General features: G+C 48.0%; 1 protein-coding gene across 1 annotated transcript in view; it reads right to left on the bottom strand.

The window, feature by feature from the left end:
- Dchs1 (dachsous cadherin-related 1) overlaps positions 1–15,561 on the bottom strand; it is a 33,632-nt gene that overhangs the window by 15,925 nt on the left and 2,146 nt on the right. The window contains exon 2 of the mRNA XM_052762394.1: positions 1,869–3,767. Within this exon, the coding sequence (XP_052618354.1) occupies positions 1,869–3,653 (1,785 nt within the window). The 5' untranslated portion in view covers positions 3,654–3,767. The remainder of the gene's footprint in view (positions 1–1,868; positions 3,768–15,561) is intronic.

The following is a 15,561-nucleotide window of genomic DNA, read 5'->3' as shown; positions in this document are numbered from 1 at the left end:
TGGCCTTCCCACATAGTCTCATCTTCTCATCTCACATTTCAAGCTCTAGCAATACTGAATGACTTGGAGCCCCTTAAACAAGTCAGGTTCTCTTAGTCCTCTGCAGGTGTCACCTAGCTTAGAGCCTTTCACGTGTCTGATACCCCACAAAGTACCTCTTATTCTGTAGGCTTCAACTCAAAAGTCCTTATGCTTTGGGGAAACATCCATACTGCCTATTACCCCATCATGGAAGTTTCCTTATTGCAATAAGCTGTTTCTTTGCAAATTAAGGTTTATTCAGTTCGGGTTTATTCATTACTATATTCTGTATCCCTAATACAGTGACTGGCATATGTGGTGAATATTTAATAAATATACATTGAATAAATCAAGTGTTAAGACTTTGTAACAGTTATGAACTCCCAGTGGGCATTTTTATCTTTCCTTCATTGTTTCTAACAACAAAAACTCCAGGAAACCACCTGGAAAGTTGTTCTTGTGCTTCAGGGACTAGCAGGGAGAGGAGAAGTTTGGAAGCAATAATCCACTGGTCCTGGCCAAAAGAGTACACACATGTGAGAGTGGGTGGTGGGAGCCAGACAGCAGCAAGCAGGCAAACGTCCAGGATCTGGCCAGAAGGCAAGAGATCAGGCACTGGCCTGGAAGTCTGGGCCAGCAGAAAGCCCTGAGAAGATACTCAGGGGTTTGCATACATCAAGACTGGTCTCTTAAGTGACCTCCCTGCCCTCAGTCTTTTCTCTTACAGATTTAGTTCATGGTCATCTTTCCAAAAGACATGTTGGCCTTACTATGATTTTTAAGAAAATGTCAAAGCCTGTGATCTAGCCTGTTAACTATTTTGTCTTCTCTCCCAACAAGTCTTTTTCATCTGTATAACTGAGGCCAGCCTGAACAATATAGTCTTAACATCGTGGTGTTTATTCAATAGCTTTCTGTAGGATGGGTGTCTGTGTCCACAACTCACACAGTATTCATTTAGCCAAGTATCATTGGTTCTTCCAGGTCCTTCCACTGGGCTTCCAAAGCACTTCATTCAGTTATTGGTGTATCTCCCTATCTAGACTGGGTTCTGCCTGAGAACAGGAATCTCTTTTCCTTGTTTTCTGCTCTGAGCACATCGCTGGGCTTACAGTGCTGAGGAATGATTTATCACTCACACATTGATCCATCTACCCTTCACCCTTAAAGCCAGTTAGCTACTTTAAAACAAAAAGCAAACAAATAATCTAATCATGCCCTTCCTGGCTCAAAGTGCAACGATTTCCTTTGTTTTCCAAGTAAAGTCCTAACACATGGTGGCCAAAGATTTCTGCAATATAGCCTCAGACTGTGTCCTTAGGTTCATGTTCCCCCATCTCTCTCCTCTTCCCCTGAGAGGCCTTCTTTCTGTACATGACGATCTTACTAGATTGTTCTTAGTATTTCTCATCCTTGTCCTTGAGTCCTTATGTCCCATCAAGGCTCTCATGCAAGGGAAGGGATGGAGATTTCCTCCAGCAGAGCCTAACATTGGACTAAGCATAGAGGACACCATAAATGCTGACATAGCCCTTGTGAAATAGGAGCCATATGGGTATACAAAAACTCCATCTCTGTAGCTTTGAGACTTTGCAGAAAGTTTCCTTACACACGACACTTTTCTTCCATATCCCATCTTAATTTCCTCAACTGCCAAGTTTACTGGTTTCAACTCTTGTACCCTAATCTCATTGTCTCATTACACCATCTGCAACCATCTGACGTTGGAGCTCACAGAACAGGACCGAACCCTCTGGCAACACTTGCAAAGCTAGGCCCCTGCTCTGAGATCCTCTGTGGGCCTCAGATCTACTCTTGCCCACAGTTTGTGGGCAGGGCCTACCTACCTGCAGGAAACACGTTCCAGGCTGGGTACCTTCCGGCAGTGAGGCATTATAGAAAGTTCTCTGGAACTGGGGCTCATTGTCATTCACATCTTGTAAGGCCACACTAACTGTGGCAGAGGAGACTAAAGGGGGCAGGCCGCCGTCTGTGGCCACCACAATAAGCTGTGGCTGAGGTTCTAGTTCATAGTCCAGTGTGGCAGCTGTGGTAATGATGCCTGAGGTGGGATCAATGGAAAACCAGTGAGTGTGGGTGCCAGGAGCCAGACTATAGGTGACCTGACCGTTGGTGCCTTGATCAGGATCCCGGGCAGTCACCCGTACCACGAAGCTGCCAGGCAATGCAACTTCAGGCAGAGGCTCAGGTCGGTAGAGCTGTCGATCAAAAGCAGGTGCATTGTCATTGACATCAGTGACATGTAGCACAAAGGCAGCTTCGGCCCGTAGCGGGGGTGAGCCTGAGTCTGTGGCTGTAACTCGCAAGTTATAAACATCCCTCTCCTCCCGATCCAGCCTCCGAGCCACACACACCAGGTAGATGACACTGTCTTGGGTACTCAGGGCAAAGTGGCCCTCTCCGCCCTCCAGGGACACATTGACATGAGCAAAGTCGCCATCGTCTGGATCTGACACAGAGATTCGAGCAACAAGCTGTCCAGGGGGGGCAGCCTCAGACACTCGGGGGGAGCCATCAGCACTCAGGAAGATGACAGTCATGGAGGGCTGATTGTCATTGGCATCTCGCACATGCACTGTCACAAAAGCTGAACCCAGCTCTGGGTGAGCCCCACCATCCCGTGCCTGTACCACCAGTTCATGGACTCGCCTTTGTTCAAAGTCCAATGGGCGCTCCAGCCTCAGAAGCCCTGTGTGTGAATCAATGGAGAAGGGTCCATCACCTTCACTCTGTCTCCTGTTGATCTCATAAGTCACAGCTCCATTGGCACCAGCATCAGCATCAGATGCAAACACTTGCAAGACAGGACTTCCAGGGGCCAGACTCTCAGATACCACAGCATGGTATCGGCTTTGATTGAAAGCTGGGGCATGGTCATTGATATCCAGCAGTGTCACATCCAGCAGGGCCTGGGCCCTCCGAGGGGGTGAGCCACCGTCGTAGGCCTCTAGCTGCAACATGTAGTGTGAGCGGTTCTCCCGGTCCAGTTCTCCAGCAACAACCAGCTCAGGCACTGGAGCTCCATCAGGACCAGGACGCATCTCCAGCCTGAAGGTCTCTCCAGCCCCATCACCAGATAGTGCATAGCCTTGGGTTCCTAGGCGACCAGCATCTGCATCACGAGCAGGCTCCAGGGGGTAGCGTGTACCAAGAGCTGTATGTTCAGGTATCTGCAGGGCAGCCCGAGCCTGAGGGAAAGCTGGTGCATGGTCATTGATATCAGCCACTCGCACTGTAACTTCTACGGTGGCGCCATCAGGAGTGACTGCAGTGAAGCGGTAACGGTCTCTCCGCTCCCGGTCCAGGACACGAGCTGTACGGACTACCCCACTGTGCTCATCAATAGCGAGGTCTGTGCCCACACCACTGCCTTCCTGGGCAGAGATGAAGTACATGGGAGGAGGCGCTGTGCCTGGTGGGAGCCCTGCACTAATGTCTCCAATCAGTGTGCCTGCTGGTTGTTCCTCATCTATCTGTAGGTCCAGGCTCCCAGCTTGACCCCAGGTTCCTGGCACTCTAGTCCCCAACAGCACCAGCAGTGACAGCAGGAGAAGAGTCCTGAGGCTCTTCATGCCAGAGCAGGAGAGTGCAACACCCAGCTCCTTCTGCATGGCAGCTGCAGTCCAGCTGGAGCTCCAGCTCCAGACCAGACTCCTAGCCCAGCTTGATTTCAGGGTTTGGATCGGATCCAACTTGGGCTCTAGCTGCAGTTCAGGCTCCCTGACCTAAGAGAAAAGCAGAGGGGAAAGGTCACTATAGGGGAAGGATTAAGAGGTCAGAGAGACTGGGAATCGGGCCACACTGAATCTCAGACATGTTCAGTAACAGCAGGGGCTCGAGCAGCAGCTCATCCATTTCTAGTCCTTGGGAATCCGTACTTTGGGATTCCCCGGGGTCTCCTCCAGTCTGCCCCCTGGCAAACCCCTGAACCTTATCTTTAAGCAGATTATTCCATCTCCTATTTTTCAGGTCTGAATGCTTACAAACTTTCTTTTTCTATTTCTAAACTTAAAACTCTTTTCTTACCTTTTTTTTTTTTTTTTTGTTTATGCACCCAGGACTAACACCCCCTTTCTAGCCTCAATAGCCATGTTTGTGGTAACCATGCTTGAATTGTCAACCCTTTCCTCTCTGCTAGACTTTTACCAGTATTTAGCCCTACCTCACTCTCTAATCTACGAGATGAGTACCAACTACAAAAAAAAAAAAAAAAAAAAAAAAAAAGTCCTAGTTTCATGGAGTTTCTAACTAGGAGTTAAATAGTTAGTCACAAATATGATAGGGTTCTGAAGAAGCCTTGAAAGCATAAGAGGATGTAAGGGGCTTAACATATTCACAGGGAGCTATTCTGAGGAATTCAAGTCAAGAGCCAAATGACTAGTAAGTGTTTGGTGGGCATAGGTGAGAGATATAGGAGAATAATTCTGGAAGAGTAAACAGAATTTGGAAGGGCTTAGAGTCCACACTAGAAGAAGAGCAGAGAATGTCTGGGTATAGTTGGGAAGCATCGTCTGTGAAGTGTAATGTTGGTGCAGAGAGTATATAAAGGGCAGGGACTCACACACAACATACTGAAGATTTTGACATTATCCTGAGTGCAAAAGGAAGCTATTGAAGCATTTCAACAAATGCCACAATGACTTACACACAAAAACAAGCACATGCAGATGGGGCAAGGAAGAGGGTTAGGTATGGCACTGTTTCCACGCTGATTTGGATGCGTGGTCAGCAATAAAAATGGGGAGTGATGGGGAAGGGACTGGGGTAGAATGGGCAGGGCTTGATGACTGCTTGAAGGCAGGGCATGAGGGAATAGAAATATCAAGGATGATGGGCAAATTTCTAGTGGAAATGACCAGTTGGACCAAGTGTCCTAGAAATAAAACCAGAGAAGGGTGGTGCTTCTCAGAACCCTCTAAAGAAACAAGGGTTTCAAACGTGGCTAAGGTTCAAGGAGAAGGAAGTCCTTTGGTGACTAGCAAGAGCCGAATCAGTGGTAAGGTGGAGCAGAGGCTGATGGGAGGCAGCTGCAGGGGGGAAGGAAGGCAGTCACACGTTAGCCCTCCCCGTAAGGCTGTTTCATTTGCCCTCTGTGTCACTTTCTGCCTCCCCCGCTCCATGCAGAGGCTTCTTTCTCTGTGACAGCTCTCCCACTGAGCCGGTCATATCTTCCTCTTACTGGATCATTCTGCGTCACTGACCACTACCTCCCTGAAGTCCACTCCGCATGGTCCTTCAAAAGCTCTTTTCTCTGTCCAGCCCTTCAAAATCAGTGTCTTTCAGGACTCTGTCCTAGGCCATCTTTTGCCATCCTCATAGTCTGGCTGGGCATCTTTTCCCACTCCTATGCTTTTGAGTCAACTGTATCATTTTTCACGTCTAATCTATTTGTCAGTAATTTCTCAATCTCCAGCGCTGGAGATACTGGATACTAGGGATATCCCTAGCCAACACCTCAGTCTGTTTTTTCACCTCTATTTTCTTTCCCATGAACAGGACCATCATCCATCCATGCCTCAAAGCCAGAAATCTAGAATCTCTCTTTTTTTTTTTTTTTTTGCTTATCTTCAATCTTAATCTCTACTTTGTTATTAAAACCTGGCCACTTCAGCCAGGTAGGTATCAGTTCTAGCCTTTCTACACTGTTGCCATTCAAGCTTAAGCACTGTCATGCTCCTTTCCATTCCTTCAACAGCTCCTTTCTGGTCCCCCTGCTCCTTGGAGGGAGACTTGGACCCTCTTCTGATCTATCCCCACCTCACCAGAGAGATCTACACCACTTACCTAACCAGGTCTGGAAAGGGGTCTCACTGATTCCCCCATTCCTGGCTGCCCTTCTACCTCAACAGACATGCAGACACACATATGCACAGGCTTGTGGCTGAGGTTTCAAAGGACCCTTGCTCTAGGCATAGAATTTCTGACCCACATCATAAAGTCCACTTTTTCGTTAGTGTCTTTGTGGTCTGAGCCCTGCCAGTCTCTCTTACAATCCCTACTTGTAGTTCCTCCCACCACACTTTTTCATTCCCAAACTTTATGTTAATATGCTCCTCAAGTCTTTCTTGCTTTGTAAGTGGTATTTTCTCTTCCTAAGATACCTTCTAAAAAGCTTGTCCATGGGGCCACCTGTTATTAAAATTTCAAGATCCAGTTTAAACCTCTTTATCTTCTGTGGGTTCTTTTTTGACATACCCATCCCTGCCCCATGCAATACTGTACTCTATTGGGCATCTACCACAAATAATAAGGTGCTCAACAGTACCAATGTGTTCATGTGTCTGTTTCTGCGCTGGAGGCTCCTGAAGGATGGGGCAGGTCTTGTCTCTGTTTTTTCAGGATTTAGTACAGGTATAGCATGAGCAGGCAATTGGTGACACACACACACACACACACACACACACACACACACACACACACACACACACCACATTCAGAGAAATGCCTATAGGTGTGTGAACTCAGATGATATACATGACTATGGGAACCCATGACCCTGGAGTTCTATGGTCAGTCCTGTGGTTAAAGAAGTTTGTCCTCTGGTCTTTATGGATTTGCTCTTCTCTACGACTTCCTAATCCCTGGGGTCAGATGTGTTTGTGACCTTATCTTATACTTGTAAATCCCATTTGTACAAGGCAATAAAAAGCAAGGGCTGGGTGTGGGGAGGCTGGAGAGATAGCTCTATGTGTAAAAGTACTTGTGGCATAAGCATTGCTCAAGCATGAGAAACTGAGTTCAGATTTCAGAACCCACATAAAAAATTTGAGAATCTACACATGGACCTATAAGTCCTGCACCATGGGGAGAAGAGACAAGAGGGTCAGTGGGGCTTCCTGCCACTGACCCAGCTCCAGGCCCAGGGAAAGACTGTCTCAAAAGAACAAGAGGAAGGGTGATACAGCATACAAGGGCACATGTGCCCGAACACACATGTGTACATATACCATACACACATTTTTTTTTTAAAGAGCAAGACTTTGAATCCAACCTAAATGTTAATTTGCCTAATCTGTGAAATGGTTGGATCTAAGCCCAGAGGCTGGTAAAGGGTTAAGGGTTGATTCTATTCACCTCATCAGTCACTGGAGAGAAAGCAGTAAATAGACCTTGTCGAGAGAGGGCCATGCACAATGAGGTCCATGTTCTCATCACACTTTACATTGCAATTATTTGCCTTTCTACCCAATTTGTACCGAGACTGAAGATTTTCTTACTCACATTTATGTGGAAGATGGCCATAGTACGTGATCAACACATTTTCTGAATGAAAGGATGAATCAATAGTGGGAGATAAAAGTTCTGATGAGATAGCCTTGCAGGGGAAGGATCGAGGCCCGGATGGAGCCCCTGTGTAAAAGCAGCCCCTTCTTCCAAACTGCAGACTTCTATCAGCTCTTCTTACCTAACATAGGCCACTGCAGACTCCCACAGGGCACTCTCACACTGAATACACAAAGGCTCACACAGAGCACAGGCCTCCACACACCCTAGCACACACAGAACAATGACAGACAAGCTCACACAGATCTTTTTCACAGTCAGGCTGCTCACATGTAGACAGGCACATTCAACATGCACTTGTACACAAAGACTTGCTTTAACACACAACCAGGTTACATACAGACACTCCTTGTCACATGTATTCAGAGACCCATTTTCACACGTAGTGGTATATTAACGCAGGCATATATAACTCACATACACAGAGAAAGCCACTTTTCCATGGATTTCACACAGAGAGACACATACACATCCTCAATACACACACAGGCATACTCACACACATATCCTTTCCTGCCCAGGCAAGCCTACTTCATACAGACTGACAAGGCAGGCACGCGCGCACACACTTGCAGACCCCACCCACACGCAGGCATGCTCTCACACATGCTGCCGGGGCACTCGTGGTCAACTCTGCGGCTGCAGCTGTGACCTCCAAGTCCCTGGGGCCTCTGTCTGGACTATGCCTCATCACTTCCTGCTCCACAGCTTCCAGTTCCAAACTCGAACTCCAGACTCTCTCTCGAGACCGTCTCATCCTTTCTCCAACCTCTTCTCTGCACCATGCCTCCCATCTGTCCAGTGTTTCTCACTGCCTTTTCCCTAACACATGCTCCTCCTCCTCCTGCTTCTCGTTTCTTTCCTTTCCAGGTCTGTCCCATCCATCTTGCCTCTTTCCCCAATCTGTCCTGCCTCCTGTCAAGCTCCGTCACCTCTTTTCTTCCACTCCGTGCTGCCTTCCCACATGCCCTCACTTTGTCCTCAGTCCTGTTACTTGGTCCTGACTCCATCCCACTCTCCCCCTCTATCCCCACATCTGGGCCTCTGGAACCACAGCTGGTTCTCATTAAGAGGGGGAGGGGCAAGACTGTTCATTGGGGCCTGAAACGTGATGTCAATCCCCCCCTTAGCTAGCAGAGCCCCCCTTCCTGTCCCCAGCTTGTATGTCTACAGAGCTGAGATCAACTAGAAACATGGGAGAGGAAAGAAAGGTGGGCTATGGGGAGGACCAGAGGGACCACAAGGGAAGGAAGAATCTCTCCGGGAGGAAGTATGGGAGTGGCCCAGAGGTACAGAAGGGGAAGCATGCTAGGGGAGCTGGCACTGCCTAAGCCTCCTCCCTCAACTTCCTGTCCCAGGGCCAGCGAGGGGCAGGACCAGAAAGACAACAGTGGTGAGGAGGGGGGCTATAAAACAGCAGCTGGGCTAGAAGTGGGAGAATAAGAGAATAGCCTCAGTGAGCAAAAGGAGATGTGGATCCAGGGCTAGGCATAAGGAAAGGAGGAAGAGAGATGGGAGCTCTGGTGGGAGGGTGGAACAATCAAGCTTGCCGGGGAGCAAGGACTACATGCAACAGAGGAAGGAGCGAGTGGAGGCAGGAACAGCCAGACCAGGGGGCTGTTGGGGAAGGAGCAGGAACCAAAGCTGGAGAAAGGGGACGGGGAGAGAGGTGGTGGGAGGAGAAGAAGGCTGTGGGACCAGGTTTCTGGATGTCCACAAGACCGCCCCCCGCCCGCAACTCCCAGTCCAGGGCACTGCCAAGGCCTGGCTCTGTCCTATAGAGGATGTGTTCCCAGGAGGCACTCCAGGGAGAGGCTGAGGAGAGAAAGAAAAGCAGAAGAGGGTCTGCTTCTGAGCTTTCTCTGCGTGCTGGGCCCCGTGCCAGGCAGTTCACAGACAGTATCTCATTTAATCATCATAACAACCCTGTGAGGAAGGAATCCCGGCTTCCAGTTTCCAGTGAGGAAATGGAGGCTCAGAGTAAAACAATTTTCCCAAGTTAATGTCCCCCTAATCTGATCTCAGGACTATGCACACTCCATGTTGCCTGCAATTTAGAAGAGGCAAAACAGAGGAAGGCAGGGAAGCTGAGCGGAGCACCCGAGGAGAAGCTGAAAGCAGAGAGTAGGTATGAGGAGCCTGCAATAACACAGGTCAGTGGTGTGGGCCCTAAGAGGGCATAGAGTGGAAGATGGGAGGAGGTGAAGTGGACAGGACTTGGCTGAGGACTCTGCAGGAAGGGTGAAGCAATGGAGAAGCTTGACACTCTCCTGGGGTTCTCACCAGAATATCAAAGTGGTCCTTATTAAGATACTGAAGACAGAAACCACTTGGGGAGTAGTTGTTGGGATCACCACATGGAGATGTCCCAGGCACAACTGGATCTTCAGGCCTGGCTTTAGGAAAGGCTTGGCTTAGAGATATGGATGGACAGATTGCAGAGTAACTGAAAACTGTGGGTGTGGAGATGCCAATCTGATAGGGTGTAGAGAGTGAGAAGAATCTAGGCCCAAGCTCTGTAAATAGTTACAAAGAAAGGGAAGCCGAGACCTTTCTTCTTCCTGGAGGCAGCATCTCAGAAGTGAAGGAGGAAACTTCAAAAGGAAGGAAAGATCAACCATGCCCAATGCCATCAAGAGTTCCCATGAGGTTGATAGGCTGAGAAGCAGCCATTGAATGTAGTGTTAAAGAGGCCACTGATGGTATTGGAAAGAAGAAGCACCAGGGGAGTGGTAAGGGGGCAAGGCTCCTGTAGTGGGAAACAAGAGAAAATGCACTGACTCATAACCAGGCACAGACCAGATTAGACTCAGCATGGATGGACCCATTAGTGCATGCTTACTGTCTTCCTACAACAAGGAGACAGTATGCCACAGGTGGCAGGGCAGGAGAGTGGCACAGACTCCAGCAACACAATGGGAAAGCTACTTATTAACCTTTCTTCTCTTTTTCAGACAGGGTCTCCTATGGCCCAGGCTGACCTTGAACTCACTATGCAGCCCTGGTTGACTCTGAACTCCTGATCGTCCTGCCTCAGCCTCCCTGAGTGCTAAGATGATAAGCCATGTTGCCTGGAAAAATCTCTGTAAGCCTTCATTTCCCTCCTCTGTAATATGTGCATCAAAGCCTCAATTGGCTGATGCAAGTTAAATGAAATAATTCAAACTCTTAGCATTAAGGCTCAACTATACTGCTTACTGGTACTGTAGTGCAATGCACACATCAAACTCTGGGACAGCTGTTCTTCCACAGATGAGGAATCTGGGGCTGGGATATGGGAGCACAGAGACATCTAGAAGGCAGATTTGATGGACACCAAAGCTTTTGCTAGCCCAGTTGCCTCTCTGGTGGAGGGCTTGGAAAGCCAAGATAAAGGCTTGGATAGCTGGTCAGGGCACACAGCAGGGAAAGAGAATAGCCAACATCCAGGAGAATCAATCTGGCACTGTGCTCAGAGTGGGCCAACAGAACGAAGAGATCAGTAATAAAGTAATCAACACCCGGGGTACAGAGGCACATGGGTGTGGGCTCATGCAGTGAGAGTGAAGAAGGAACCTGGCTGCCTGAGGCCTCTAGGAATGAAAAAAATAGGGAAGGAAGGAGAGGATGCAGGGCATGCATGTGATGCGATTCATGAAGAGATGTAGTCAGCAAAGATTTAAGGCCTACCGTGTGCCAAACTCACTAAACCCAAGAGACAGGGCAATAGCTCAGAGAGATCGTCTCTGTGTCCATAGTGCTCAAAGGTAGGGAGACCTGAGAACTGACCCCCTTGAGCTGGACTCCAACTATCACAGTCCAAGCTGTAGAGACTAATGAAGTTAGAGATGGTAGAAAAGGCAGAGACAGAAACTCAGAAGATACGTTGAGGGCAGGGAAACACAGTATGAGAACCTAGATGTTAGATGCAAAATTATTTTACAAGGTCCTGTGGTCGAGACCCAACATGGGAAAAAGTGAAATACAATCAACTAAGTTAGTAGCTGAAAACTTAGCAATTTTCTTCCTGAACCTTCCAAACAACTTTAAGTGGATGTCATTACTCTCATTTTCACCTGAGAAAATGAAGCTCCAAGAAGTTTAGTCACCCATTAGAAGGCCTGAGGTATAGCTGTTTTCCTTTCTTTTCCCTTGTTCCTCCTCTTCTTCCTTCCTGACCAGTTACAAGGAAGCCAAGTTCTAGGCTCTGAGAAATAACAAGTTCCTTCTACTGGGGGGGGGGGGGCAGTTAGTTTTTACCAGGGAACACAGGGAACTGGAAGCCCTTCCTCAAGTGGCAGTGGTTGAAAATGCCCTGGTAACTCTCAGAGAGTTACACAGGTGACTGTGGACACTGGAACAGAAAGGCAGCAGAACGCTGATGAGAAACTGGACTCTAGCATCCGGAACTTCTGGGAGAGGCTTCTGCTAACAGGTTCCAGCACCAGAGAGGGGAGGGAGAGTCCAGGCTGGTTGCTATCGCCACTGACAGGCAAGAACTGGGTAAGGAGGAGAGTACAGGAATCAGGGAACCTGGGACAGGAAGGAGCAGGGACTGGAATGTCAGGAGTTGAGCTCAGGGTGGGCAGGCACTGGAGGAGGGAACAGCCTAAGGCATCCCCTAAGGAAGGGGTCTGGCAGAGTGGAGGAAGATGAGGCCTGTAGTGCCTGGTGGTCTGAGGACAGGTGTGGAAGTTAATCTTCATTGCCAACTTGACTAGATTTGGAATCACTTACGAAGCAAACCTCTGGTCTGTCTTCAAAGGTGTTTTCAAAGAGGTATAACTCAGGTGGGAGCACCCACCCAAAGGTGGGTGCCATCAATCTATAGGTTTGGGTACCAGAGTGAGTAAAAAGAAGAAAGTGAGAGAAGCACCAGCATATCTCCCCTCTTTCCTCTTCCTCTCCCCCCTGCTCCTTGTCTTCTCTTCTTCCTGACTGTGGGTGCAATGTGACCAGCCACCTCATGTTCCTGCTGTCATGCCTTCCACACCATGATGGACCATGCCCTCTAACTGTAAGCCACAATAAACCTTTCCTTTCTCACAAGTTTCTTTTGTCGTGTTATTCCGTCACAGAAATGAGAAAATCAACTAATATAGATCATAGCTTACAGACAAGGGTCTCCATGGACACAGGTTTGCTAACTCCCAGTGCTTCTTAAATATCAGCTGAGGAAATGAAAGAAACAAAGTAGAGGAAGAGGATCCAGGAAAAGAGAAATTGGGGGGGAAGGAAGGGAGGGCGGGGGCAGGAGAGATCCTGTGGTAAGAAAGGAAACCCCGTGGGGAGGTAGGGAAAGTGTCTCCAGCAAGGTAAGGGGACCATGTGAAATGCCTCCATTGTGTGGGCAGCTGAGGTGTCCTCAACAGTGAGAGAGTAAGGGATGTGCTCATGTATTCATTTGTTTGCTCACTGTCAAACCCGTGTAGGGAACCAAGGGTCACAAAGATGCATAACATGCAACCTTGACAGCAAGCAGCTTTGTTGGAGAAACAGAATATGGATAAGGCAGAGACAAAGGAGAAATAAAAGGAGCCCTTGGTAGAGTCAGAGACGGTTGTATTTGGACCATAGCTGAGAGTGAGAAGGGACTAACCAGGAGGAAGGAATGAAGGGCCTTTGAAGTAATAAAGCAGGGTGTGCAAAGGTCCAAGGGCATGGAAGGATGCACTCTCTGTTGGGAACTACAAGGAACTCAACATCACTTGAGCTCAAAATGTAAGCACTAAGAGAAACAGGGCAGGCAATGAGCTAAGGAGGTTGTGGGGAGAGCTGATTATGATTCATAAACCTTATTTAAAAGTTGGGATTTCCTGCAAAGGAAACAGAAACACTAAAGCACAGCAAAATGGCTGGGTTTGCATTTTTATTCAAGTCTTTCTTGCTGCAATGAGAGGCACAGATTGGAAGAGAGAAGGGAAGTATAGACCCATTAGAAGGTGCCTACAAAAATTCAGATGGAAAGGCTGTAAGGCAAAGGCAAGCACAGAGGTGATGGAGAAAATGGGATGAGATGGAAAACTCTGCTGGAAAGGAGGCAGAATCAACAGGTTCCTGGTCTTACAGTCCATGGAGAAAGGGGTGGTTACAGCTAATGTCTGGGTGTAAAGATTGTGATTTGGGGAAGGGATGATAAACTCAAATTTGTATATGGTAAGGGGTCTGTGAGCTATACATTAAGATCAAGTATGTCTCAGGTACCTAAAGGTCACAGCTCAGCGGAGAGGTTATTTGGAACTCATCAGTCTATATATGAGAGCTAAAACCACGCAAACAAGTGAGATAGGTCATCAGAGGCTCATGTCACTGAGATAATCAGATCCAAGCCAGAACCTTAAGGAACAGCAGTACCTAGGGGCCATGCAAAGGACTTCAAAGGTGACCCAGGACAGCCAGGAGGAGTTCTGTGAGAGATGTACAGATCCCACTACACTGCCATCATTTGCTTTTTGCCTGTCTCACTGCATTAAAGTGTCACCCCGTTGAGGGCAGAAACGGCGATTCTACCATTGTATTCTCATCACCTAGCAGCCTGGCTAGCACATCGGTTCTCGTTTCAAGTTAAGAGAATAAAGCAGTGACTCAGAAGCCAAAATCAAAAACAGCTCAGAGAGGAAAGAAAGCTCAACTATGTCAGCTCCTGCCAAGAGGTCAAGCTGCTGAAGACTTTTGGAAAAAAAAAAATCTCCTTGATTTGGCAGGAGAGAGGTCACTTTCTCTTAGGGAGAAGAGGGTGACATTGGGGGAGCGGGAGTAAATGAAGTGAGCACAACTTAGATGCAGAAGAGTCTCTCACAAAACCTGACAGTGAAGTAAACTGATGAAGCCTCTTACGTACAGGGGCAGTACAGGGTTAAAGGAGGATACAGGCAGAATTCTGACAGTGTCCCCAGGAGGAACGGGGAGCAAGGATGAAATCAGAGACACAGGAAAGACAAATAATCAGTCAAGTTAAATCCCCATGGAGGAGTGAGGGATGGTATCCTAAATGCAGGTGGTGGGGGAGGGGGGTTGGTCTTAAGTAGAAGAGACACCTACTCATTATTAGGGAAGGAAGGATAAAGGATTCAAGAGGATGCCAGTGAGGTGTGAAAAGGTAGAAAGCTGAGGAAATTCAAACTTTAGTTTCTTCAGTGAGTGAGCAAACCAAGATTTCTACCCGTCAGTCCTCCCTCTCTTCCAACACCCACATCCACCTTGTCAGCTTGCTGACCCCCATTGTTTAAAGAGCAACCCCTGTCTCCTGCCTCTCCTCCACTGCAGGCCAGCATGACCCCCTTCCTGGGTTTCTGCAATACCTCATGGCTATTCTCAGGCGCCTCCCCCAGTCACCGCAGACCTGCTGGAGTAGTGTTTCTAAAACAAAGCTGGCTATACCACAGCTTCAAATGATCTGATGGCTTTCCATTATTCTGGGGTCAAAATGAGCTTCCTGTGGCCATGGAGCCCCTGAATGATCTCAGCTTCCTCTTGCCACTCCCATCTCTCTCCACGTCTTGCTGTAAGTGTCACAATCACTGGCTTGCTCTGTCTCTCAGACACAAGATACACGAACTTTTAAATGCCATTTTCTTGGCTTGGAATATTCTCCACCCATTCTGCCTCATTTCCACTTCTCCTTTCCTTGATGGACTCCTGACGAATTCTCCAGTTTTAAGGCTTCTTCCAGAAAGCCTCTTCTGGATTTTCTATTTTTTTTTTTTTTTTTTGGTTTTTCGAGACAGGGTTTCTCTGTGTAGCTTTGCGCCTTTCCTGGAACTCACTTGGTAGCCCAGGCTGGCCTCGAACTCACAGAGATCCACCTGGCTCTGCCTCCCGAGTGCTGGGATTAAAGGCGTGCACCACCACCGCCCGGCGGCTTATGCTTTCTTGATGAGCACTGCTATGTTATGACACACGCCCCCCCCCCCCCGCCCCGCCCCCGTGTGTGTTAGCTCCTGAGGGTAAGGAGCATGTCCATTTTGTTTACTTTTAAAAAAGCCCACTCTACTACAATGCCTGGCAGAATAGATATTTTGTATGTATTTGCTAAATGAGCCAGTAGGTTAATTAATCTATTGAAAAAAATGGGGTGAGTGATTTGGGTGTGTAAAAAAAATTTTTCTTTATAGGAGGTCCTACGTGGGGATTTACAGAAACCAGAATTTCTAAATGTGCCACTTAGTGTAGCTGAGAAACCATTCTAGATAGGGTTGATAATTTACATGTGAGAAGGCTCAGAGACAGTGGAACAGAGTATCAAGGAGAATTTGA

Source organism: Peromyscus californicus, unplaced genomic scaffold (genome assembly GCF_007827085.1).
Source record: "Peromyscus californicus insignis strain IS unplaced genomic scaffold, ASM782708v3 Scaffold_4__1_contigs__length_199733344, whole genome shotgun sequence".
Lineage (NCBI taxonomy): Eukaryota > Metazoa > Chordata > Mammalia > Rodentia > Cricetidae > Peromyscus > Peromyscus californicus.
The sequence above is the reverse complement of the archived record's forward strand: the minus strand, read 5'-3'. Positions and strand labels throughout refer to the sequence as shown.